Source organism: Nannospalax galili, unplaced genomic scaffold (assembly GCF_000622305.1).
Source record: "Nannospalax galili isolate Female #2095 unplaced genomic scaffold, S.galili_v1.0 scaffold85, whole genome shotgun sequence".
NCBI classification, from domain to species: domain Eukaryota; kingdom Metazoa; phylum Chordata; class Mammalia; order Rodentia; family Spalacidae; genus Nannospalax; species Nannospalax galili.
The window spans coordinates 10,038,490-10,063,906 of record NW_008358866.1 but is presented as its reverse complement, the minus strand read 5'-3'; the positions used below and the strand labels follow the sequence as shown (position 1 = coordinate 10,063,906).

At 35.2% G+C, this 25,417-nt stretch overlaps 1 protein-coding gene across 1 annotated transcript in view; it reads left to right on the top strand.

Moving 5' to 3' along the window:
• Calcr (calcitonin receptor) overlaps window positions 1–25,417 on the top strand; it is a 116,473-nt gene that overhangs the window by 54,418 nt on the left and 36,638 nt on the right. The window contains exons 3-6 of the mRNA XM_029558341.1: window positions 12,698–12,776; window positions 18,649–18,802; window positions 20,115–20,225; window positions 21,790–21,902. Coding sequence (XP_029414201.1) covers window positions 12,726–12,776; window positions 18,649–18,802; window positions 20,115–20,225; window positions 21,790–21,902 — 429 coding nt within the window. The 5' untranslated portion in view covers window positions 12,698–12,725. The remainder of the gene's footprint in view (window positions 1–12,697; window positions 12,777–18,648; window positions 18,803–20,114; window positions 20,226–21,789; window positions 21,903–25,417) is intronic.

Sequence of the window (25,417 nt, the reverse complement as noted above, 5' to 3'; positions counted from 1 at the left end):
GGCAGAGCTAAAGTAGATCCACTTAGTTTTCTTCAACCTGTTCAAGGTCTTCATAATAGAAATAACATCCCTCTTTCCAAATTTTTGAAAAATAATGAAGAAAAATATTGTCTGTTTTCTCAAGTCTTTTTCTTCATTATTCTTCAAAGTATAGGGGAAGAGACCTGTTATTTCTATTACAAGAATGCGCAGCAACTCAGAGTAAAGATTATATTAGATAAGTGAGTAGAATAAAAATGCTAAAGTGTGCTCCTAGAATCTAGGCCTTTCCCCTCCCAAACATAGAGTTTACGACTTCCTGTTTTCTTCCTGGTATCCTTATATGCAGAGTAGTTCTGAGTGGGAGTTATTTATCTTTCTCACTCAGTTTCATTTGCATTTGTAATATAAACACAGTCTTTGGCACAGTATGTCACTATGTCCCACTACTAGCCCATTTTATCTCCTTTCAGAAATGTGGTGTGATGGGGGGTGCACAAGTGTATATATAAAATGAAAACCATTGGAAGACTTTTTTACTTTAAGATTATTTCTTAATATTCACCGTAACAGACAAATATAAGCATTCATTTCCAACAGGGTTAATTAAAAATATTTCAGGGACTCTGCCCACTAGGTCATTTAATTCCTATTTACCACTATCACTTGCACTTTCTTTATTTCCACACAAATTGTACTGTGAGCAGAAGAATAATTAAGATTTGAATTCAATAGAATTACATCACCAAGTAATCCCATTTAATGTTTTAATTGGAATGTGTTTTTTAAAAGCCCACCCATTTGAGTGTGTAGCATGCCCACCTACAAGATGTTCCACTTTTCTTTGACTCACGCTTTCCTTCTGTTGACGAAATGCATTGCGTTTGTTTTGGATAAAATGTTCCTTTTGTACAGTATATCTCTCTTATTAGTATTTGTGCTGTAACAAAATATTTATTTTTCTCTAGATGCATACCAAATGCCAATATAGTTTTTAACTGCACTTAGTGTATATGTTTTCATAAGATTCTCTGAGAGTATCCTATGCCGTATCACAGACTGATCTTAAGACTGTTAAGTTAATCAGAGATTCTAGGTTTCATGAAATTAAAAGGATTGACTCATAAATGAAAACTGAGATCATCTTTGTTATCTTTGTATAAGTAGTAAATTGAAACAGACTTTATCAGCCTGGTTCTAGACCTACAGAGGAAACAGTGATTTCTTCTTCATTTATTTCTCAACCAGTTTTTCTTGAGACCTTGATTCGATCTCAAGGCCATTTCTACAACCTCACTGTTGAAGTTGTTTCTTTATTTCAAGTAAAGATGTTGCAAAAATGTGATTCTTCTCAGGGAGAGGGGTATGTGGGATGAGCTGGAGGAGGACTGGGAGGGTTGGAAATAATGCAAATAAATATGTATGAAATTCTCAAAACAAAATAATAATTAAAATGAATATTATTGCAGTGATAGCATATGTTAGGAAAGGTAAATATGAAATGAAAGATAATTTGTTGCTTTCCCCTATTAGGGGACATTTCTAAAGTGTACCAAACAGCAATAAGGATTAAAATGGGAAGTTCAGGCTATTTTCTGTTATATCAATGAATTTTTTCTGTCCTCTTTATCTTCATTTTGTTGAGAGATATTTTTATGATGCATCATGATCATCCTTCATTGGCCACTGAGATTCATTTCCCTTTTGTAATTACATTTGTGAACTATATTTTTAACATCTAATCACCATCAGGGATCTCTTAAGGGATATAATTAGAAAACCCATCAGACATTCTGTCTTAAATCTATTGCTAATTAATACTAATTCATTTTTTAATTGCAACTTACTCCTTATGCTGTGAATGAAGCTTTCATTATAAAGACAGAATCTCACTCAATCAATGACATTCTCGTTGGTTTAAGTTTATTCTTTTAATGCATGAATTATTCTTATTGGGACTGTTGCCAAACCTTTTCAAAGTATAATTCCAGTTTCCCTGAAAACCAGGCCAAGCATTTAATATGAGATAGGTTTAACTTTCCTTCTTCTCCTCTTCAGCATTCTTTGTTTTTCAAGAATTTAGTTGAATATTCTTTAGAAAAGAACTAAAGTTGTACATGACAAAATTCTTACAAAGGCTGCGTTAGAAGATGACTGAAAGCTTAACAATTGACGATACAGTTTACTTTTTTTCCTGAACTCCAGAGCTCCACCAAAGGGAAACTTTCTACCAGGAAGTGCAAAGGAAGCACGATACAAAGCAATACAGTTCCTTAGTTTTTTTTTCTTCTTCCTCCTCCTCCTCTCTTCCTCCTCCTCCTCCTCCTCCTGCTCCTCCACTTCTTCTTCTTCTTCTTCTTCTTCTTCTTCTTCTTCTTCTTCTTCTTCTTTCTTTTTCTACTACTACTACTAAAAGTAATTTATACATTTCATAAAAATTAGAAAATACAATCAAATGAAAATAAAATTGGTTGTAGTCCACTACCTAAAGAGGTTCCAGTATCATTCTCAACACCCTACCGTGGAAACCTGTATGATATATGTTGACATAAGGGAAACATGTTGCATGAATCAAATCCTGCCATCCTTCCTCATAAATGAGTGCTCCTGCATCCTGCATCTTTGGTAGTGTTGCGTAAGAAAACCAGGCCATAGCTTGCCATAGATTCACAGTCATGACAATAGCCCCTTCTATTCATCCTTTTTAATAATATAGGCCTTATATTGTTTTGTTTTTCAAAAGATGTTGAGTAGAATTTAAATTTAAAGGCATTTCTGTGGAACTGATTTAAATATTCCAATCTAAAATGTAAATCAAGAAAATAATTTCTAGGCAAAATTTCAAAATATGCAGTTGGGATCTGGAGAGATGTCTCAGTTGATAAAGTGTTGCTGCACAAGCATGAGGACCTGAGTTAAAGTCCCCAGAACCTTTGTAAAATTTTTAAAAGCCAGAATTGGAAGCGTGTGCTTTAGATTCCAGTAATGGAGAGGTGGAGAAAGACAGTTCCCTGGGACTCTTTGGCTACCCAGCCTGATCATGTGACAAGTTTCAGGTCAGTAACAGACCTTGTCTCAAACAAGGTAGATGGCTCCTAAGGATAGCACCTGAGTTTGACCTCTAAGCTTCACATACATGTGCATACACATATGCATACATTCGTGCACTTAATGAACACACACGCACACACATACACACATACACGTTATGCCATTGGTTTTGTTTCCTGTCTGTAAATATCATCAGATCCTAAGATTAAGGGGTTCATCTTTCTGTCAAAGGGCAGTATCTGTGTACTGATGGATGGATAAATGCCTCAGTATACTTTACAGTGATGTTGCTGTTCCTTTTAAATACCAAAATTGCTCTATACACATAGCTCCATGAAAAACATTTTTCTATTGTAAAAAAGACACACTATAATTGAACTTTCAACTAGCCTAGTGACATAAGCTATGAAACTCTATAGCTTTTAACACTATGTTAATTGATGGCAAGATGAAATTACTCATAAAGTGCCCTTTTACATTTGAAAATTCTTTTGTTAATGGGATTCTGTTTTTATGCTTTCTAAATTATTTCAATATTTATCTTGCCAGTGCTTATTTAAGTTGACTCTAAAACAGTAGCTGGTTTACACCATCTGGAAGCATTTAGCTGGCTCTATTTCCCACTGTTCTCTAGTGTAGGAGAGCCTTAAGATTGGTGTTAGTCTCTCCATGCATATTGATAATGAGAAGATTAAGAGAATCTTTGATGAGTCGAAGTTTTGTCTGAATTATCTTTATCTTTGGCATAAAGTTCTGCATTCAGTTTTAATAAAGCTAGAAGGGTTAGAAAGATGGCTCAGGTTAAAGCATTTGCTGTTCAAGCAAGGGAGCTGGGGTTTAGATGCCCATAACCCCTGTATATACCAGATGGGCCTGGCAGGCTACCTGTAATTCCAGCCTGGAAAGGCTTAAGATAGGAGATCTCTGGAGTAAGTTGTCTAGTGAGAATAGCCATATCACAAGCTTTGGATTTGACTGAGAACCCCTGCCTCAAAGAATAAGGTAGAAAAGCAATGCAGGAAGATTCTCAATCACTCTTGGTCCTCCACAGACACACAGACACAGACACAGACACAGACACAGACACACATACACACACACACACACACACACACACACACACACACACAGATGCATGAAAACCATGTCCATAGACACACCAAAAAATGAGAGTATTTTTTAAGTTATATATTGTGGCAGGTAGATACAGGAGTATTAGATGTAACTGAGCTCTATACAACCATGATTCAACTTTAGAATTGGCACAATTTTACAAGGAACAACTTTTAAAGTAACTGAAGCACTCATAATTTTTTCAATAGAGTTCATTTAAAAGAAAATATAAGTGATTTATATCTGTATTTATTAATAATACCCCTAAGTAAAATTATTAGTGTGTATATGTATGTAAAAAGTCAATAATTAATGCAATTGACCTTAGGAGATAGCACTTACTCAAGTTTTTAAAAAATGAATAGCTAAAAATCTCTCACTGACTTTTAGAACTGATCTCTATTAGAGGTTGTTAGTGGTTAAGATGGGTTACGAATATGAACTAAAAATATGTACTGACCCATGTTCTTTCAACAAGGAATGTCTGTTAAGAAACTCTGAAGGAATTTTTTTCATTATTTGGAATTAATTGTATAATTCTATAACAATATCAAATATAGATTATCCAAGTACGTAATTAATCTTTAAAAAGTGAACTGACTCAGTCCCATTCAAATGCCTCAGAAGGATCAGTCTTTCTTTATTAAAACAAGATATTCGCCTCAACTAAAAATTCCATTTGCATATTGAAATTGCCTTTGACACTATCACTTCAGATAAAAGTCCCTCAGATCAGAGCTTTGAAAATTAGCTGTTTGAACAATGGTAGGAAACAACTGCTATGCTGAAAACTGTTTACATCACCACTTTCGACATTTAGAGACCCAACTTGGCCAGCCATCCCTGATGTCATTAATCTCACTTAATCTCTCTGCTTTTCAAAGGAATCCAGTTAATTTTACAAATCTTTGGAAATGTTTTACACAGCGAGGCACAAAAGATAAATTTCTAAATGGTTCAAATTTTTAGGAAGTGGATCATTAAAAGATTTAATAACAAGAAAAGAATTTATAATGATTAAATTATATTTTCTCCTTTAATAAATATGTGCTGCTAGGACTGGAAATTCACGAGCAAGCTGGTCCCTTGTCAAAGCTAGATGAAATATCTTTGTGTGGCATTTTATGGTAAGAGGAATGGACGATGTCCTTATTAAGGGTGTGCATAAGAGTAACTCTCACTTGGCCATTCTCTGCAATGCATAGAGTCCATGAAGGCAAGTCCTGCTTCAGACTCAGTACTACCTCATTCCAACCCACCTCTCTTTCTGTAAACATAAATATAAAACATGGAACACAATGTGTAGTGGGGTGATAGAAGAAAATCAGGGAGCAACCCAGACTAGTTTACAGCTAGTGAGTACTGACACAGCAGTGCCTATGGTTAACAGCCAGCAATTGCTCTGTTTGCTAGATGTTTCAGTAGAATGGTTGTTAAATATTTGAAGAACACTCATTTTACTTAATGTTATTTATTCAGGTCAGAATCAAACAGACTTTCTGAAGGTGATTAAGAGAAATCAAAGTGGGCCTGTGGTCATGGTTCATACTGTCTCAAACAGGCCAGCCAGGCTTTAGAAGACTTGTTGTAGAATGGAAGCCAGCTAGCAAAATTGATATGAGACAGGACTGTAATTCAGAGCACGCACATTTCAGTTTGGAATTATGATAGAAGGGAATGAAAGTTCTTCCACTAGCTTTCAATAGAAAGGCCATTTATCAATGAAAAGTTTGGGATATTTCAAGCATAGGTCCTTCCAGGTAATGAAAGCAGCCACACCTTTTCATGGAATATATATAATATAACACATAATAATGCATTCTGCAAAGACATTACTATTTTAACTTCTTACTGATATTCATAGAATGGCTTGATATGTGGATACATTGTGTTCTATTTGGATTTTTTTAAACTTGGTTTAAAAGATTTTATAAGTTACGATCCAATATAATGCCACTCAGAAAGTTTTCTGTGCAAGAAGAGGAATACTTTCTAGACATCAGTATATGTGAGGGCAAACTTTCAAAGCAGAGAGACAACATATTTACTTCAGTCATATCTTCATCAGTTTTAATAAGATAATCAAAGTATGACAATGTCCTGTAATCTCTATTTCTATAATAATGAAACCCTAATAAGCTTGCAATATTTACCTTTTACTTCTTTTCTTCGAATGATGAGAACAATACATTTCATTCTTTAAAATGAGTGGAGGGGCTAGAGAGATGGCTCAGTGGTTAAGAGCACTGACTGCTCTTGTAAAGGACCCGGGTTCGATTCCCAGAACCCACATGGTAGCTATGAACTGTCCTTAACTCCAGTTCCAGGGGACTCTGAAGCCTTCTTCTGACCCCCATGGCATTGCACAACATGGGTGCACTCACATACATGCAGGCAATATACTCATACACATAAAATAAAAATAATAAATAAAATTTTTGAAAAATGAGCAGAGCCATCTATTAGTCAATCTTTCTTATTCATCATTGAATTCTATTTGTATATTAATAGCAAATGTGATTAGAAACAACAGTCAATTTCACTGAGATGTTCCTTTTCTGCAAGAATTCTCACAACATTTAATAGCCACATTTTATAAACTTTGAGTGAGCACTTTCCTTTTTGTTATTAAATGAGTACTCTCAGGAATCATATCCTGGAAAACAATGTAGAAACTGTTGTTTTCATTCATTTTCTATTAACATGTCAAGTAAATTCTAAATTTATTTGTAAATTTCTTTTCTCTCTCAGACAATCATATTTTGTATTATTGTGTTGAAGCTCCACTTGGAGCCTGTTTTGGAGTGAATCGGACCCTTAATTTTGTTCCCACTGTCTAATTTTAGAGCTAATGAAATGGATACCCAGAAAGGTAAATAGCTTGCTTAAGATATATCTGTGAATTTGAATACTCTGGAATCAGAATATGGATCCCTTAATCCTAAACCCACTATTTTTTCTACTAAAACATGCTAAACTGCCCACATGTACCATCATTAATCTTAGAAGAGAAACAGGGAAAGGAACTTTGAATATGCTAATTGCAATCAAAAGCATTTTGGTTTCTATAAATAAAAGACTGCTCTTTGGTTTTTCTTGTTTTAGGTTTTTGTTGTTGTTGCTGCTATTGTTGTGTTTGTTTTGAGACAAGGTCTCCTGTAGCCCAGACTGGTCTTTAACTTGCCATGTAGCGCATGATCCTCCCACCTCTTCTTTCAAAGATCTAGGATATAGGAGTGTGCCCCATGCACAGTTTAGAAGACTGCCTTGAAAATTTAAATTGAATTTATCCAAAGCTGATTTTTTTCCTTTCTTCTTGTATGGTAGTCATGTATGTTGTATGTATGTCATAACTAAGAACATGGCCTTTGCTATCAGTCCATTTAAGAGTTTCTTCAATATATTCAGTGATTCCTACATCTTCAATTTCATTTATATTGGCCCTTTTGGTCTTTTAACCTTTCATTATTGAAGTGTAATTTTGTCTGGAGATAGCACTGAAAAACAAATAATGAATTCATTATATGTTTTAATTAAATTGATTTAAACACAACAGTTGCTCTCTCCCATTTCCCTCTCATGTCTACTATTAAAGATCCAGTTGGAGAAAATATGCCTGAGGTTACCATGCTCTTCCCTTAAAATAATTTAAGTTAGCCCAATTTTATCCAATTACACATTAGCAATATCCACTTGAATTCTGAGCTGCACAGGATTCTGAATCACTTTTCTAAGATCTCCTCATTGATTAATGCTGTCAAGCCAACTGCTTAGGGCCAGTGTGTCTGGCTCATGTTCAGTATATGTTTATTGACTACTTACTGTGTGATGCTTTCTTGATTTCTACTCAATGATCATATACCTCACACTATGCCTTGTTCTAACAAATGAATGCTGGTGGAAAACCCCATGACAACACTGAGAAGGAGCAACTGCCTCTGAGATGCCTGCCCTTTAAGAGTTGAGGGCTTTGTCCCAAGGCTAGAGAATGTTAAAGAATCATAAATTCTTCTTTTGTTTCATGGACAGGATACAAATTTTTAAGTGAAAGGGCATTTCATTCTCATGATTGTAGAGTTACTTGGCTGGATAGATCAGAACTGCATTGAGCAACAGGAGCATTTTCAAAAATGTATTCCATAGATGTGGTATTAATTTTTATTATACAAATAACAGAAAAGAATTTCATGATCAGACAAATTTGGAGAATGAAAAATTAAAGTCAAATGGATGCTTTAGTATTGGAAAATTAGAGTCTTCAGGTCCTAAGAACTATGGTAAATGACTGAACTAACTTGGGCATGGAAACTGTTTTACACTGTTCCTCATGGGACTGTTCTTCCACAAAACAAACTGTTGGATACACTGACCTATGAGAATAGACACATTATTTTCTGACACTGACGTTTCACAGTATTTCCACAAAATTAAAGATATAAGAATAATTTAACTCTAGTTTTCAAGGAAATACATTCCTTTTAAATAAAGAAGTTATATACAACCGTTGTCATTAATTAGTGATTCAAACTGTATTCTCAGTGGGAATGATTCCCATTGATCAGCTCATCTTTTCATCCCAGGGACCTAGTGTTCCAGAAAGGTGATTAATACTGAATGCCCACTTGTGGACACAGGGCAGTATAAATTCTGTTGTCCCATCAGTAATTGAACTTCTGACAATGGTTTTCTTATTTCTGTTTCTACAGTCAAGTTTATAGGCTCCACATTGATCTGGTGTATAAAATAATGAGCTTTCAGTGTATGAAATAATGGCTAAAAGATATCTTCAAAACTATTATCCTTACTAACTAGTATGTTGAGGCACAGTTAAGGGGATCAGTGTGCTTCACAGATGGTAGTGTACTTTCTTACCCAAGCAGGTATGGCTAAGTATTCCTGCAGATAGGAAACTCTCACACAAGTGAAACTCATTGCCAGAAAATAATGAATTAATCAAAGCAGAAGCAGAAATTATGATTAATTTCTTAAATTCACAATTAGGGTTTTGATTTCCCTGAATCATCCTCCTGTTGTACCACATGTTCTCTGGTGTCAGATCCTAAGTTCCATACATTTTCATTTCAAATCAAGAGTTTCTAAGCCACATTCGACCTCTAGTAACTGCTGCTTGCTTGATGCACCTTACTTTAAACTCTGTAAGCCTTCAGTCAAGACTAGTCTCCTAAAAGCCAGTTGGCTCCACTTTCCTATAGTAAGATGACTATGCACATTCATTCACCTTATAGTAACTAGGCCTCAATGGTTCCCAAGGCTCTTCATTTGTATGATGTTGAATAAATCTACATATCAAAATATCAAATGATGTCAAATATATGGCAGAGATTATAAGCTAATTAACTGAGTAATCACTACACACCTTCATCTAGAACCTAGCCTCTCACCTAGTTTAGGTATCACATTTGGAATTAATGAGAGGAACTTTCATATCAACAAGACACCTAGACTTTAGAATTCTTTAAAAATTGCTATCAATTATACATATGTATGTATTACAATGTGATAATCCAATATCAGGAAACTGAGAAGTCCCATTTCTTTATATATGTTTTACATTTCTGTATTAACATATAACATTTGTACAGTTTATGAAGTACAGTATATTTCAGTATATGTGTACACTTTGTACTAATCCCATTTTGCTAATTAAAGTACGTAAATGATGTACACTATTCCACAGATCTTGCTTCTCAGATGCTAATTTGTAGAACTGCCTGCCATGAGCAGCCAACATTTACAGACACAAAGCAGGATCTAGCTAAGGGAAACATTGCCAGTTTCTCAAGGGCATACACGTATTTCAAAATCCTCCTTTTCATACCAGAAAGTAATCTCACCCAAAGCATTCAGGTAATATTATTTATAATGAAGGAAAAGATAACAATTTAAAGCTCCTCCCTCGTCTATATTTTTCTGCTAAATGCCTTCCTTGTTTTTTGCCAAGCTAGACATTTAAGAGACAGCTTGTTTGTGTTCTCAGTCATGGGTTTCATATATTTGTTAAAAATATGAGAGGAATTGCTGAAGGAGGACAGTATCGAACTCATTTGAACATAGGAATGATTGAAGTCATCCATACCTGAAGTAGTGTAACTGGTCTAGAACCTGCTGCCAGAAGGTGGAAAGAGCAGACATATCTGAAAAGACTCTGAAATACAAATGGAGCCAGGAAGTCTTGGAAACTAGATGTCAGGAATGGAAAAGTGAATGGAATCAAGGTTAGTTCCCAGTTTTCCATTCAGAAATTTTATGAACAATTGTGCAAGTCTTCGATGTGGGAAATCCAAAAAGCTGGAGAACAAAATAACAACTTTGACTTAGTTAGTATGGCAGCATGGAGAAGGTAGAGTTAAATTGAGAGAGAGAGAGAGAGAGAGAGAGAGAGAGAGAGAGAGAGAGAGAGAGAGAATGTGTGCAAAGTGAAAATGGATAGTTTAACCAATATATTTCCTACACACTCAAAACCTGCTCTCCTAGACTTGTTTCACTTTGTGAGAGGCTTTATGCTCTAGCTAAATTAAACTGTTATGATTATTCAGTTAGCCTTTTCCTAATCTCTACATCATGTTTTAATTTTCTCTTCCTAGTAGATCTTTACTTTCCAAAATCTTATTTAGTTTTCATATTATTTCTCAAAATATAAGCCCTGCTCTGGTCCTTTCAATCAGAAATTACCTGGATCTGGATCTTCACAATGTTACTGAATGGTTCACCCAGTCTATGTCTTGGTGATTGTCCATTTCTTAGCTTACTGTCCATACATATCCCCTAGCTCTACCAGACATTCATACTCCTAACATGATCCATATCTTACTTAGCTCACCCACAGGCAATAAAGTGCCTTACCAAATATGCAGGTATGTTGGTATCTTTAATTTAGTGGAATTGAAATAAAAAATAATGAATAATGGTCATTAAGTAACATTTCAAAATTATACTTTACATTCTCCACTTATTGTTATAACACTTATGCCACTATGTAAACTGAATGTAACTCTCTCTTTCAGGATCAAGTACATTAGGTACATTTTATAGATACCAGTGTACAACCTGTAAGTGACACAATGAATATAGTGTAAGAAGTAATTATACCACCTAAGATGCAATCATAATCACTCACCCCTAGTTGAAATACAGTTTCCACACAAATCCCACTAATGGAAAAGTAATATATATGTAAATTTTCACCCCTTTATTATCCTTTGTGTAATGTTATCTGCAGAACTGCCAGAATCTCTTTGATATTTGTGACAAAACAGTCGGTCTGACTGTTGGGCTTTTCAGCAGTAACAGTGAGCTCTTTGCTGATGTATACATTCCTTGCTGTGGAAGAAATTTATTCTCAATAGAAACCTGAAGTTTAAAGGACTATATTTATAGGAAGAAACAGTAGAGGCTCTCAGACTGCTTAAGAGTTGGCTTTAGGTTAAATATCTCTCACAAACCTTGAATTTTATTTGCTCGTATTCAGTAAGGTGACTTCCTCCTGGTTGTCTTTATTGCAGTTTCCATCAATTACTGTTGATGACACATTATTGAAGTCAACATGATTGCAGTCAACTTCTTGGCATTCCTTTATTTCAGTCCTGATATGCAAAGTAGCTCTAGAAAGTTTTCTTCAGAGTTTCATATTTATCAGTAGGTTTAAGCCTCTTTCAGTAGTTCAAATCAAATACAAGTGCACATTATTTGTATTGTACATATACCAGCTGCAGTATTTAGCCTCTCTGATCAGTAATTTAAAAAACAGAAGTTGTCATAGTGAAAATAAGCTTTAATCAATTCAGACGATTCATGTATCTTGTAAATCTCTAGTAGGTATTATGTTTTGTTCTCTATCACTTGTTTTATAGAATAGTGCTTGTGTTTTTCTAACCTTAAAAAACAGTAATAAATTATACCAATTTAGGGCCAGGGTTAAAATTGTGCAAATATACTACTTACTACTCAGTAGACTTTAAAATGTTTTTTTTTCATTGGATTATCTTATTCATATACAATTTCAGTTGACTTTTCCCCCCCTCTATGAAATAATTGTTCAAATATATATCTTTCCTTCTTTCTTATAATCTGGGTTAAATGGCTTTACTCAACCTAAAAAAACACGAAGCCGGAATATCTTGATTTTGGTTTTGTTCTTTTGGTTTTGGTTTTGTTGTTGGTGGTGGTGGTGACGGTGGTCTTTTGAGATAGGGTCTTACTATGTAGCCCTGACTGGCTTGGAACTTGCTATGTAGATCAGGCTGGCCTTGAACTGACAGTGATCCACCTTCTTCTGCCTCCTGAGTGCTGTGATTAAAAGCATGCCCCACCTCCATGTCTGCAAAAAAATGTTAATAAGTATGATCATAGAAGAGACAATGGAACATAAACATGAAATTTTTGTCACAGGGATCCTGTTCTTGTTTGCATGTTTTTATTTAGGACATCTGGAAACACTGATCCACTTCCAGTCAGAAAGAAAGACAATAAAATGAACAAATTATAAGGGTATTAAAGATATATTAATTTAAATTTTGTGGGGCTTTTTTTTTAGGAGAAAGAAAGATCTTCAGAAACCAAAAATGTGTCTCTTTAACACCATCCGGTACTTTTTCCTGCTCGTGCTTCTGAGCGTAAGTAAAAGAAAACTTATTCTAAACTGTGTTAACTAGGAAAGTGGGGTAGTGAGGAATGTTTGGGTGTGACTGGACTGACATTTACAAGGGTATGCATTGTTCTCCAGAAGCCAAAACTAAGATCCTCAGCCACCATTTTCTTAATATATTGTTAACAAATCTTCCTTTGAACTTTCACTAATTTTAATTATTGTCATGGTTTATCCAGAAATTTCAGTTTCATTGTTTGTAAAAAAATTACTGACAACTTGAGACACCTCCATAGTATCTTGGAAATTAATACAGAAAGTTGAGAATTTTCTCAATGAAATGAATTTTCCCTATTGAAATGTGGATTAAAAACATGGTTCCTGGGTTCTTCAACATCTAAACTTCATCAGTCTGGTTATTGAGTTCAGATATATTTTTGATTAAAAACTAAAAATCCTCAGGACTTTTATGTATCACTGACACTCCATAATTCATTTTCCAGCTTTTTAGATCATGTTCAATTTATGTACTTCATATTGCTTTATTCACACAGATTTAACTAGTATATTTAGAGGCATACTCTCCTTAGAACACACTATCAGTATCTATATGTTCGTGTCAACATGGTCAACCTAACATCATATCAACTACAATAGTGCATGAAATGGAGATGAATACATTTTATATAAAAACATTGGCATTATCTTGATTCTTATCACTTCTACCACATTAGAACAACATTTGAGAATAAATTACAGATAAAGGTTACCTTGGTGTGTCACAAAACTAAGGCAGGCAAATTTTATTCACAGCCTTTGCTAATATATTTTATAAATTGAAATCAGAAAAGAATATGCATATGTTTAATGAATTATAGCCTGAAATATTTCATGATTGGTAGGCTACTCTTCTATTATATGTATTTGAATGGGGTATTTAGGTTACTTTATAGTATCTACTATGACAGAAAGAATCTTATCTGCATTAATTATATATTTCATATGGAGGATTTCTCCGTTACACAAAATTTGATACATCAATTCTTTCCAAAACATTTTGTTTCACACTCATATATCACAGAAAACAAATTTTAAGGAAAACATTCTTAATTAACCCAAACCCTCACTTTTTACATAACATATTGCTGTGAAAAAACCAATAACTGTATATACATTAAATTCTGCCAACTTGTTTTCCAATTGGCCTTTAAAGCATCAGTCTGGGCCATCGCCATGCCTTAGTCCCTCCATTAACCAAAATCACCCACTAACTGCTGCCTCCATGTCTGAGATAATACAAAAGGCTCAGGATAGAAGTTGGTATATAGTGTGCACTCAAAGGATGCTATGATGATGACAATGACAATAATAATGACAAGGAGAAAGACATAGATAAAACAAGATTCTTCTACAATCATTTTGATTTTGTTGTGTTTACTTAGTTGTTCTCCCCTAGAAAGTACACTGGACACCAAACAGGCACCTGATCCTACTAGGAAAAAAATCAGAGCTAATATCTTACAATGTTATATATTACCCTTTTTTTGAAAAGTATGACAAAAAACAGCAAGTAATTGTAACACATACACCATCAATAATAAAGATGGTGACATGGAAATCTTATTAGTTATGCCAATTTTAAAATCTAGATTCATTTTTTCTTATAATTATTAATTTGTTTTGAGTCATGGAGTTCAATGTGATCATTTGATCACATATATTGTATGTGATGATCAAAATAGTGTACTTAACATTCCCATCTCTATGAGCATTTTTAAAAAAGAAGAACCCAATGAACACATCTTTTGTGAGCAATTGTACTTGGCACAGCCAGTAGGCAGTGCCACCTTTTACAGTAGCCTGGGTCCTACTAAAGCAGAAATGGACCGTTTTCAACAGTCCAGACACAACAGCTCTGTAACTGTCCTGTATATTTCTAAAAACAACCCGCAACTCAAAAAGCAGACTGATTGTCTTATATCACCTTGACATGTGATCATTTCACTATAGAATACTTTCCTCTGGGTTTCACCTTTAGGGCAAATGAAACCTTCCAGAATGTAAGCTCCGTGAGGGCAGAAACCATGCCAGCAAGTTCACTGCTGAGTTTTCAGGAGCTACAACAGGGCCTGGCATGTGGGAGATGCTTAATGTATTTATTGTCTGAAATATCCAGTGATGCCTCAGATGCCGACTGCGGTTGGTGGCAGCTTGGTAATCATATATGAGGTGTCACTTGCTAGAAACATTCAGAGTGACATCACATATGTGGTGGCTAAACTGCTACATGGGACGACATTTATGAGACAGGTAGGAAGGCTCGTTTTTAAAGGCTCATATAGTGTTATTTGTGCCTCATTTCTGCCTCATAGAAGCATGGAATCATATTTATTTGAATCCCTCATAATGTCAGCACAGCACGTATGATTTATAGAATGTTTTCACATCTTTCATTCTGCTTAAACATTTCATAAAATCACAACTGGTTTTATTTTTCCTTTTTTCCTCTGAAGATAATACCACCTCACTAGCAATATCTATCTGCATGAAATTGTCAGAAAAGTTTAATATACTTAATTAACTACTTAGAATTTTTATGTGTGTTATTGGCAGTACTAACTTCATGATTGGAAATATACACCATATTTATATATGTATATATTTCTATCTACATTTATATTTCTATCTGTCTACCCATATATCTACCTATCTATCCATCCATCCATCTATCTGTAAATAAGATACCCCAAAGTGTATTTTATTTTAGTAAGCATGTCATTGAGACATTCAGCAACCACTGGGAACATTCCATCTTCAGTACTCAAGCATGGACCAGACCAGGAGCAGGCTCAGATTGCTGTGGCTCATCTGACAACAGAGGTTCTGATTTTTCATTCTTTCAGTGTTGAAACAACGTCTACTGAACCAGGCTCCAAACCAAGTTCACTGGATTTTGTTTCAATATTGCAAGAATGGCAGTATTGAAGCTACTGTCCTCAGAAGAACTATATCTACTCATACTCAGATGTTATCTACTGTCATTAATGTTAAAACAAATAAAGATACCATTGAAAGTACAAGTGTAGAGTTTTTCCATTCAAATCTTTTCACAAAATATTTTCTCTGGATCCCTTGAATTTTCAATTAATTCAAGAACATTTTTAATGATTTGACAAGCATATAAGGGCAGAATTCAGAATGTGATTCTGGAAAGAATGCCACCATTAAGGAAAATAATCCTTAATGTCTAAATATCTAATATGAAATATAAAGTCATATAAACATATACATAACATTCCATCTTCTAATTAATTAGAAGACTATAAGAAGATGGCTCATAAATTAAAGACATCAAGTGATAATTTTTATATCAACTGAAGATTCTAAAAATAGAGCCCTGAAAGAAGTTTCTAGAATAGATACCTAAGCTATGAGCATCTCCACTCTAAGGGCACTATGATTTTCCCTGTTTCAATGGCTTAATCATATTAGTTTGAATTTTTAAAATACACTCACATACATCCATGCAAATGTGAGAAAATCAAATATAAATAGAAATTTAAGTAAAAATTTCTTCAAATAATTTTTAATGCTCTACAAAGACGTGTTCTAATCAAAATAGAATATCTGGGAATTGTGTGGTTATTGTTCTCAATGTCTGGTCTCAGGAAATTGTTTCATAGTTTTCATGTGTCTTGCTAGACTGTAAGCTCCATGAGAGCAGGATTCACACTTGTTCTATCCGGCATCCTCAGCCATGTTTGGCTTACGAATTTCAGTGAATAATTTCTGGTGGGTTGATCTGAAAATCAGTGAGAAAAGAATCATAACAACAGAATTGTTTTGATTTATATGGTTGAAGAGTTTACACATCTTTAATCATGTTACTGGGCTCATCAATTTCTCTGCTGTCACAGATTCCAGATGCATTAAAATTAGAAATAATCTCCATATTCAAAACACAGAATCAACTTTATTCACAGTAGGAGGTCCATGTAGTGTTATAATAGGAACAAGTCTCCACCCTCCTCTCTCCGGTAACAATTTCTACTCAGATAACTTGATGGCATCTCCAAAACAAATCTGAAAGAGGACTCACCTTCTCCATGCTACAAACATTTTCCTTCCATCATATCCCCTTCTCCAGGATTCACCTTTTCTCTAGCTGTATCACCTAAAGACCTAGGCTCCTTACTGCTACCGCTCCCCGTTCCTTACATTCAGGCCTTCTCTCAAACCTTCATTGTGTGAGGAAGTATTGAGAGCCGTACTTTTCTCTATCTGTTTTATCAGGGAATGGTCTGGTTCAGACCTTCCATTTCTAGCTGCCCACCATAATCTTAACCAGTGGACATCTATTTTACTAGAATTCTGCTTTTACAACCTTCATTGGTTAAAAACCCACAAAATATTTTATGATCATGTTTTAATCACATCAGATTCAATATACTGAGCCTTTTATGCCAGGCATTATTTGATCTTTCAAGAATCTACATTGCCTGACTCCTTGAGCCCTTTATCTACCCTCAGGTGTGGAAAGATGACTCCACTGAAGTATCACACCAGTGTCTGAACACTAATGCATTCCTTTCTTTCCACTCCCCACAGCCTTCCTTCTCCCCTCAGTATAATAAATCACTACAGTCACTCAACATCCCATTCAAGTTCATCTGTGTATCTATTACCATCACTGACAATTTTTTATCTATATCCTCTCCCTACTCTTAATTTCATTCTATTTTGTGCTACACACTTTCACATCAGTGATATGCTATCATAGAAGCCTTACACAGTGGATACACATGGAAACAGTGAAGGTTCATCATGACTAGCCTAGAGTACTCAGAAGGATATTCATTTTAGAAACTACAGGGAATTTAGAGGGGAACATACTTGTGCCACAAATACATACAGTAAAACTTAAATCTTAGAATAATTTAGACAGAATTATGTCACATAAATACACATTCAGTAATAAGGTAGAGAAAAAGCAGTATTCTGAACTTCATACAAAGAAAGTCAGTGCGTTGAAGTCATCTCAAAAATAAAACAATAAACTTTATTTAGATTATTGACAGCACTGCTAAAAAAACACATCAACTGAAGATATTAAACACAAGTTAGAAAAGACAATATGACTGTGACCCCTCTCTCTCTCTCTCTCTCGTTCACACACACACAAACACACATAAAAACTTTAACAAATAGAATTATGATGGTGATTAACTGAAACTGAAAAAAAAATCTAATGTCAACTTGTACTGCAAACCGATGTGCCAATATAAATATTTAAGAATTACATTTTTTTCTCACTGAAAATGAATTACTATGTGTAGTTCGTGTGCTAATGAGATCAATTTGAAGAGCTTAAAGTCAATTATTTTGTTTGTTCTATGGAATAAACGTGGCAAATTTCTGGCAGCATACACAATGCAAACCTGAGCAGAAATCAGCCAAAACTATCCAGTGAAAGAAGCATATTTATTCCCCTATGTGGATTTTAAATTATGTGATCCATGATTCTCAAGAGTTCCAAGGATGGAAAAGTTGTTTTAAATATTGAGGATTTTTTGGAAACCAAATTATTTGCTGTGTTTATCTTAAGTTTTGTGGAGACAATAAAATTAAAACAACATGAGGTGATCAAGAAGTGTATGAGTGTGTATGATTGCTATACATTTTCAATAGCAAATGGATATTAATTCAAATACAAAGTGATAGAATTTTAATGTGAAATGTAATATATGTTTCAGTTATAAACCTAGAATGTTCTACATGGAATTCTAAATAAACATAGCCAACATAAGGAAAAAAGAATGTTTTCCACATTTTTAATCATCGTACCTGTGCCAATCCACCTCTTAGTCTCTATAAGTAACTGGTTTTCCTTTTCAATGCAGAACCCAACTCCAATTCTTCAGGCCACTTCAAATCTCACCGATCCAACAATGGATCCTGAGCCATTCCTGTACATGATTGGACGTCAGAAATTGCTGGATGCTCAGTACAAATGCTATGACCGAATGGAACAGCTACCCCCTTATGAAGGCGAAGGTAAATAGGAGGATGCAGTAAAGCTGAATGTGAACCATCATTTAAGATTTAATATGTCCATAGTTTTTACATTATGATGTATTTCATGCAGTAAATATACTGACTTTTTTCTATTAACTTCATCTAATGTCTTTTGGGCAAATATTTGCCCTCATGACAAATTTATCACAAAAGTCAATAGACACACGTAGGAAGCAGGAACATGCAAGACTGAGTGATGGAGGGGAAGCAGAAAATGATAGGAAGGAAAGTGGAAAGCGATTGGTGGAACTTGTGGAAACTCTGTCTTGTTTGGACTAATTAGGCATTTCTTTCCTCACTGTTGACTGGTTGACAATCAGTGTTATTCCTTCTCTTTTGCTTCCCCCAGCTCCCTAGAATTTTTTTTAAAAGATGTTGCATAGGCAAACATTGTTTCTCTATGTCCTTCTCTGGAATAATCTTTGTGACTGCCCAAATATTTTAACAGCTAAGTGTAGTCTATTTACTGCAGAAGGCCCAGAGAAATTCTAAAGGGAAGAATATGTGATAGCTAAACATCAGCACAACCTTTTAAATTCTCTTCCTTATTTCTAAAACATTGGAAAAAATTTAACAAGATTTTGTATAACCCTGAACATTCTAAGACAACTCAACTTGACAAAGGGAATGGTTAAATAAATTCTGCTACTATACACGGTTTGCTTTAAATAACTAAAAGGAAAAGTTCTTTGGATACAATACACCAATGTGCTTTATTAAATTATACAATATCCTATCCTTGAAATTTATTTAAAGTTTTTGAGGAATTAATTAATGTCATGAATTTTGACAAATAATATTCTTTCACTGAATTTTTCTTCAAATCCCTATGTTGATAATGATAAGAAAATAACCATGTCTTACATGAACTACAAATCCTACTATTATAAATCCAACTTCTTGCTTGTATATTTTAAAGAAAGATAAGGTATCATAAAGTAAAAAATTATCAATATACCTAAAAACTCATTTACTTAATGAGTTACACCTCAGACTTCCTTCACAATTAAATGGACAGAAGAGTAAAATACAATACTTAGAGCTGCTTGCTTTAATACAAGCCGAACTTTGGAGCCTCTTACAAAGTAAAACTAGAACCCAGTCTGTCATTACACGAGATAATTTGGTCATAGATATGCTAAAGCTGTTTGAAACTTCATGTCCAAAATTAATGAGTTTGTCACATTTGAAATTTGAGAAGCCCTCACTGGAACAGTGGGGTCTTCAGGTCAATGATCTCTTTTAGCCAAAACCACATGGTTTCAATATTAACTTCTTTTTACATTGCCAGGTCCCTATTGCAACCGTACCTGGGATGGATGGATGTGCTGGGATGATACTCCAGCTGGGGTAACAGCCTTTCAGTACTGCCCAGATTACTTTCCAGACTTTGACTCAACAGGTAGGTTGTTTAGTTTCATTTTATGTTTTGTTATAAATAAAAATGAGTTAAGTGGATAAGTGTTACCAACCCATTTCCATTATAAAAGTTACATAGCAGTGATTCTCACTGAGTATTTTGTAAATCACATCCTGGAAAAAAAAGATACTGAAAAAGATGTATCTTTGTTATGAAAGAGGCCCACATGCTGACACTAAATGGGATTGGCTAGAGACATAACATGTAAGTCTTTAGAAAAAGATGAAATATTTTTCCATGAGTCAAGTGAGTCTGATCCAGTCAAGTATGTTTAAGTGTCTCTGGAATTCCAATGAGAGCAGAGAAATAAGTCCATCTCTGGAATATTTGGAAGATGCTTTGGGAGCCTCTCTCAAGAAAAGATTGCACTTGTTGAAGCCAAAATTCCACCCCAGAAAGATAAAGATAATCAAAGTATAATTGCAGGAGCCTCTTTTAAAACCAATGTAAAATAAAATAAAACCAGGGCAGGTCACCTACTTCTGGGAAATCCCATTCTAAAGGATGGGATTTGAAAAAAGGGCTCTATACAGTGCCCTAATTCTGAGCTACATTCTTGTTAGCTGTAGCTAAATGCTATTTGATGATTATCCTCAGGCTTTTATTTCTCTTCCCAACACATGATGCTTCATTAATCTTGATTTGATAGCTACATTAGAGGTGACTTGACTGGTACAAAAAGCTGTTCTGAAATTGAGGCTACTGGGCCAGCCTGAAAGTAGCAGTGGGCTCCTGCCAAAGCAGTTACAGACAGTGACTAAAAGGCAAGGTTTCAATGAGCAAAATGGAGATTTCCAGGCATAGATCCATCTTTTCAGTCTGGTTTTTAGATCAAGCCATCTTGGCTGAGAGAGAAAAACACTCCTAAAGAAAAGCACATCTGAAAAATGTGTATCTTCAACACAACTAAATTCTTTGGAACTTTATTGTTAACAAAGGGACATCTTAGCAATGCACAAAATACTCTATTGAATGGTCAAGGTTTTTATTTTGGAAAAGGTGATTTGCAGAAGACAGATAAGGACTGAGGCGATGGCTCAGTTGGCAAAGCACTTGCTACAAAAGCATGAGGATCTGAGCTCAGTCTCAGCACCCATGTGAAAAACTGGGCACAATGTACTGCCAGGGAGGTAGAGACAAGAGGATCCAGATAATTAAAGAGCCTTTCTAAACAATAAGGTGAACAACTGAGAAATACCGTCTGGACTCCATGCACATCTGCACACACAATACCACACATGACACACACGAAGACAGGTAAATAGTGAAAGAGTGAATATCAGTATTGAAATTCTGAAGAGGATGACAGTGTACAAGAATAGACCACAGTGTAAAAAACAACATTTACCAAGTAGTCATGTAAGGCCCTGCACATAGAGTCACTCTATCAGCTTCAAATGCCATAGAGGCAAGGTAGTACCTGTGATCTCTACTTCATGTTCTGCAAAGTGATTAACTCTTTGGAATGACTTTTAAGCATTAACTCTTACTTTTTCTTCTTGATATTTTGAGATATTAATGTATTACTTTTCTGCTACATTAACAGAAAAGGTTAGCAAGTACTGTGACGAAAATGGAGTTTGGTTTAAACACCCTGACAGCAATCGAACCTGGTCCAACTATACTATGTGCAATGCTTTCACTCCCGAGAAACTGCATGTAAGTTCTATTTAAAATTTCAGTGTTGAACTACAGTGTCATTGTTTGTACATGGAAATGGATGCGTAACTATAATAGATCTGCTACTAAAAGAAAGAAATTCAACAGATTTCTATGTAAAGATATTGGGAAATTCTAGGGTCTCTGTCGTACATTAGAGAAAATGACATTCCTTTCTGTTGCCACTCAGTCCCAGTGGGTCTTCTGTGAGCCTATGGAATCAGGCCACTTATGACAAAGGGAACAGAGTCCACAGAGCAGATGATGGGATTTCCTCTGGTGTGAGAAATTAGACAGCATTTAGAGAAACTTGCTAATATCTTTTGCCCCCGGTAGAGTTCCAGAACTTCAGATTTTTCTGAAAGCTACAAGTTGAAAGTTACTCTCTTCTCTCACAAACTTAATTTTACCATTGGGTATAATTGGGCTTCCCATCAGCGCATAACAGTTCAGACTATTTTCAGAGGAGTTTATTCTGTCTTACAGACTACAAAATATTTTAAATAACCTCTTGACTTATTTAAGCCCTGTCCTAGTCTGTTTCACCATTGCTGTGACAAAACACTCTGACCAATATCAACTTGGGGAGGAAAGGGTTTATTCAGCTTACAACTCCCAGGTTGCAGTTCATCCCCGGGAGCCCAAGGTAGGAACGCAGGGCAGGAACCTGGAGGCAGGAGCTGGAGCACAGGCCATGGAGGAATGCTGCTTACTGGCTTGCTCTCCTGGCTGCTGCTCAGCCTGCTTTCTTATGCAACACAGGCCCCCCGCCCAGGGATGGCACCACCCACAGTGGGGTGGGGCCTCCGATATCACTCATCACGAAGATGCCCTTCAGACATGGCCACAGGCCAGTCCAATAAAGGAAATTCCCCAATTGAGGCTCCCTCAATCCAGTTGTGTCAAGTTGACACTAAAGCTATCCAGCGCAAACCCATAGAGGGAAAAATATATTCTATCGCTTCTTTAACTACATTAAAAATCTGAAAATGCAACTAAACCTACAACCACCCTTTTTACCCTTCAGGGATTCAAGAAATAATATCAATATTTAGCTCTAAAGAGCATCTCTAAGCAACCCTGATAGCTGCAATGTGGGCCAATCATTCCTTCAAAGAGAGGTCTGTGAACTAAAATATTATTGAGTTAGAAACTAACAGCACTCTGTGCTTTATTTTGCTGTTGAAAAGTTTTAGAAGTATATAAAAATTTTCATTTTATTAAAACTGAAACAAATAGCAACAGGAAAGCAGAGGCAAATAAATATTAGCTGAGTACCGGAGCACCTTGTCACAGGCTCAGATGAGGCCCCAAAGCCAGTGACCTCTTCACACATTGCTTAGTTACTCCTGGGGCTCAGATGTATGTCTACAGTCTAATGAAGGTTTATTCACTTAATAAAGTCTGCTGGAAGTGACTTGTGACCATGTAAGGAATTCCATGAATGAGTATGCTTGTATGAGAAAAATCTAAACATGCTAATTTGAGCGTTATGAATAATGCAAATCCAAATAGTTAACTCTCAATGATGCTATATTTGACCCTGGTGACATCTCACATACCCTGACCACATCTGAGAAGGAAATTGTTTTGTGAAGTAATGCTCTCCTCAGGTGCCTAATATAATGATTAAAATTCTTTTCACAAGTTCTTCATATAAAGATAGTCCAAAACTATTTGAAGAAATCAGCCTAGAATTTAACTTTAAACTATCCAAAACATCTTAGTTTTGAAAATGACAGAGGATTACAACTAAATTATGAGCTATTGATTTGATCTTCTACATTTAGACAATTCTATTTCAGAAGAATACATATTTATTTAAAACAATACCGCAAAAGAATACAAATTAAGTTATATATAGTTTTCTTATCAAGGTAGACAGACTTAAGTTACATAAAGTTTTCTTAGAAAATGTATTTCTGTGGAGAAAAATAGGGTTGCTCAGAGATGCTCTTTAGAACTAAATATTGATATTATTTCTTGAAGCCCTGAAGGGTAAAAAGGGTGGTTGTAGGTTTAGTTGTATTTTCAGATTTTTAACATAGTTGAAGAAGAGATAGTATATATTTTTCCCTCTATGGGCTTGCACTGGATAGCTTTAGGGTCAACTTGACACTGAACCCTCCCTCAAAAAAGTTCTCTTGAGTTTTTATCTGTTGTCATTACAAATCACCCCTTCCCACTTTATCGTCATCAGCAGTAAGGATAAGAAGTGCAGTCAGGAGACCAATGACAGCAATGACAATTCCTAATGACATGGGGGTGCGGGTATGTAAACACCCAGTCAAATGGCACAATAGGCACAGTTCAAGAGAGGTTGGCTAGCTTGTTTTGAAATTCCAGGAGCCTAAAAAGACAATGTTTGTTCTAGTACACTAACTGTGAACATAAGAAAGCTCTGCATGCTTTGACCAGATTTTAACAAAATTAGTTATTCAATTTCATACTTTCCACAAAGCAATTGGCAATAATTGCGTGATAAAATTACATAAATTGAGAGTTTCTTTAAAGGGTAAAAACTCATTCAATTTTATGTCTTACAGGGTTTATACTGAGTTCAATGTTGTATAACTGTATTAATTCAACTGTGAACCTAAAATTTTACAGCCACTTATGAAAGAGATGTATCCTTGCTCTGGAATGTGTTACTGAATATGTTAAAGCTGTAATGAAATGTTTCTTCTAATCATGTGGTTACTAATTTTAACAAAACTTTTTAAAAAGTACATAAATGTGACATTTATTCCTAAGAAATCAAAAACTTCATTGAAATTATCCCCCTTATTTTCATTACATATTGTTTATACCAAGACCCAACAAACACTGACAGGAATGTCAGAGCAGAAGTCATTAGATAAAATGTATACGCACAAAATTATACACACAGTATGCTTAAAAACAACACAGTAGTAAAACAAACTTGGTTCCAACAGAGTTGTGTCTACTTCATTATAACTGATAAAACTGACTAAATAATATTAATTGATGAGAATAATATAGAGGCAGAAACAGAGGCAAAGAGAGAAAAATGACTGGATCAGTCTCTCTTTTCTGAACAGTAAAATTATATTATGAGAAAAGGAAAGATTATGGATGACCAAGAAAAAGAAGCTATGATATTATGTATTTTCCAAAGGGTGATAACCTTTTATCAACTAACATAATACCAAGAGCACAGAAGTAAATTAATCATGGTTGTGAAAAAATAGAATTGGGGCTGGAGAGATGGCTCAGTGGTTAAGAACACTGACTATTCTTGCAGAAGACTCAGGTTCAAATCCCAGCACCCACATGGCAGGAGGTCCTACAACCTCTTCTGTCCCCCACGGGCATTTCACAACATGGGTGCACTTACCTATGTGCAAGCAATACACACATACATATAAAATAAAAATAATAAAATATTTAAAAAATAAAATTAACAATTGGCCGTGCATGGTGGCATATGCCTTTAATCCCAGCACTCGGGAGGGAGAGGCAGGCAGATCTCTGTGAGTTTGAGGCCAGCCTGG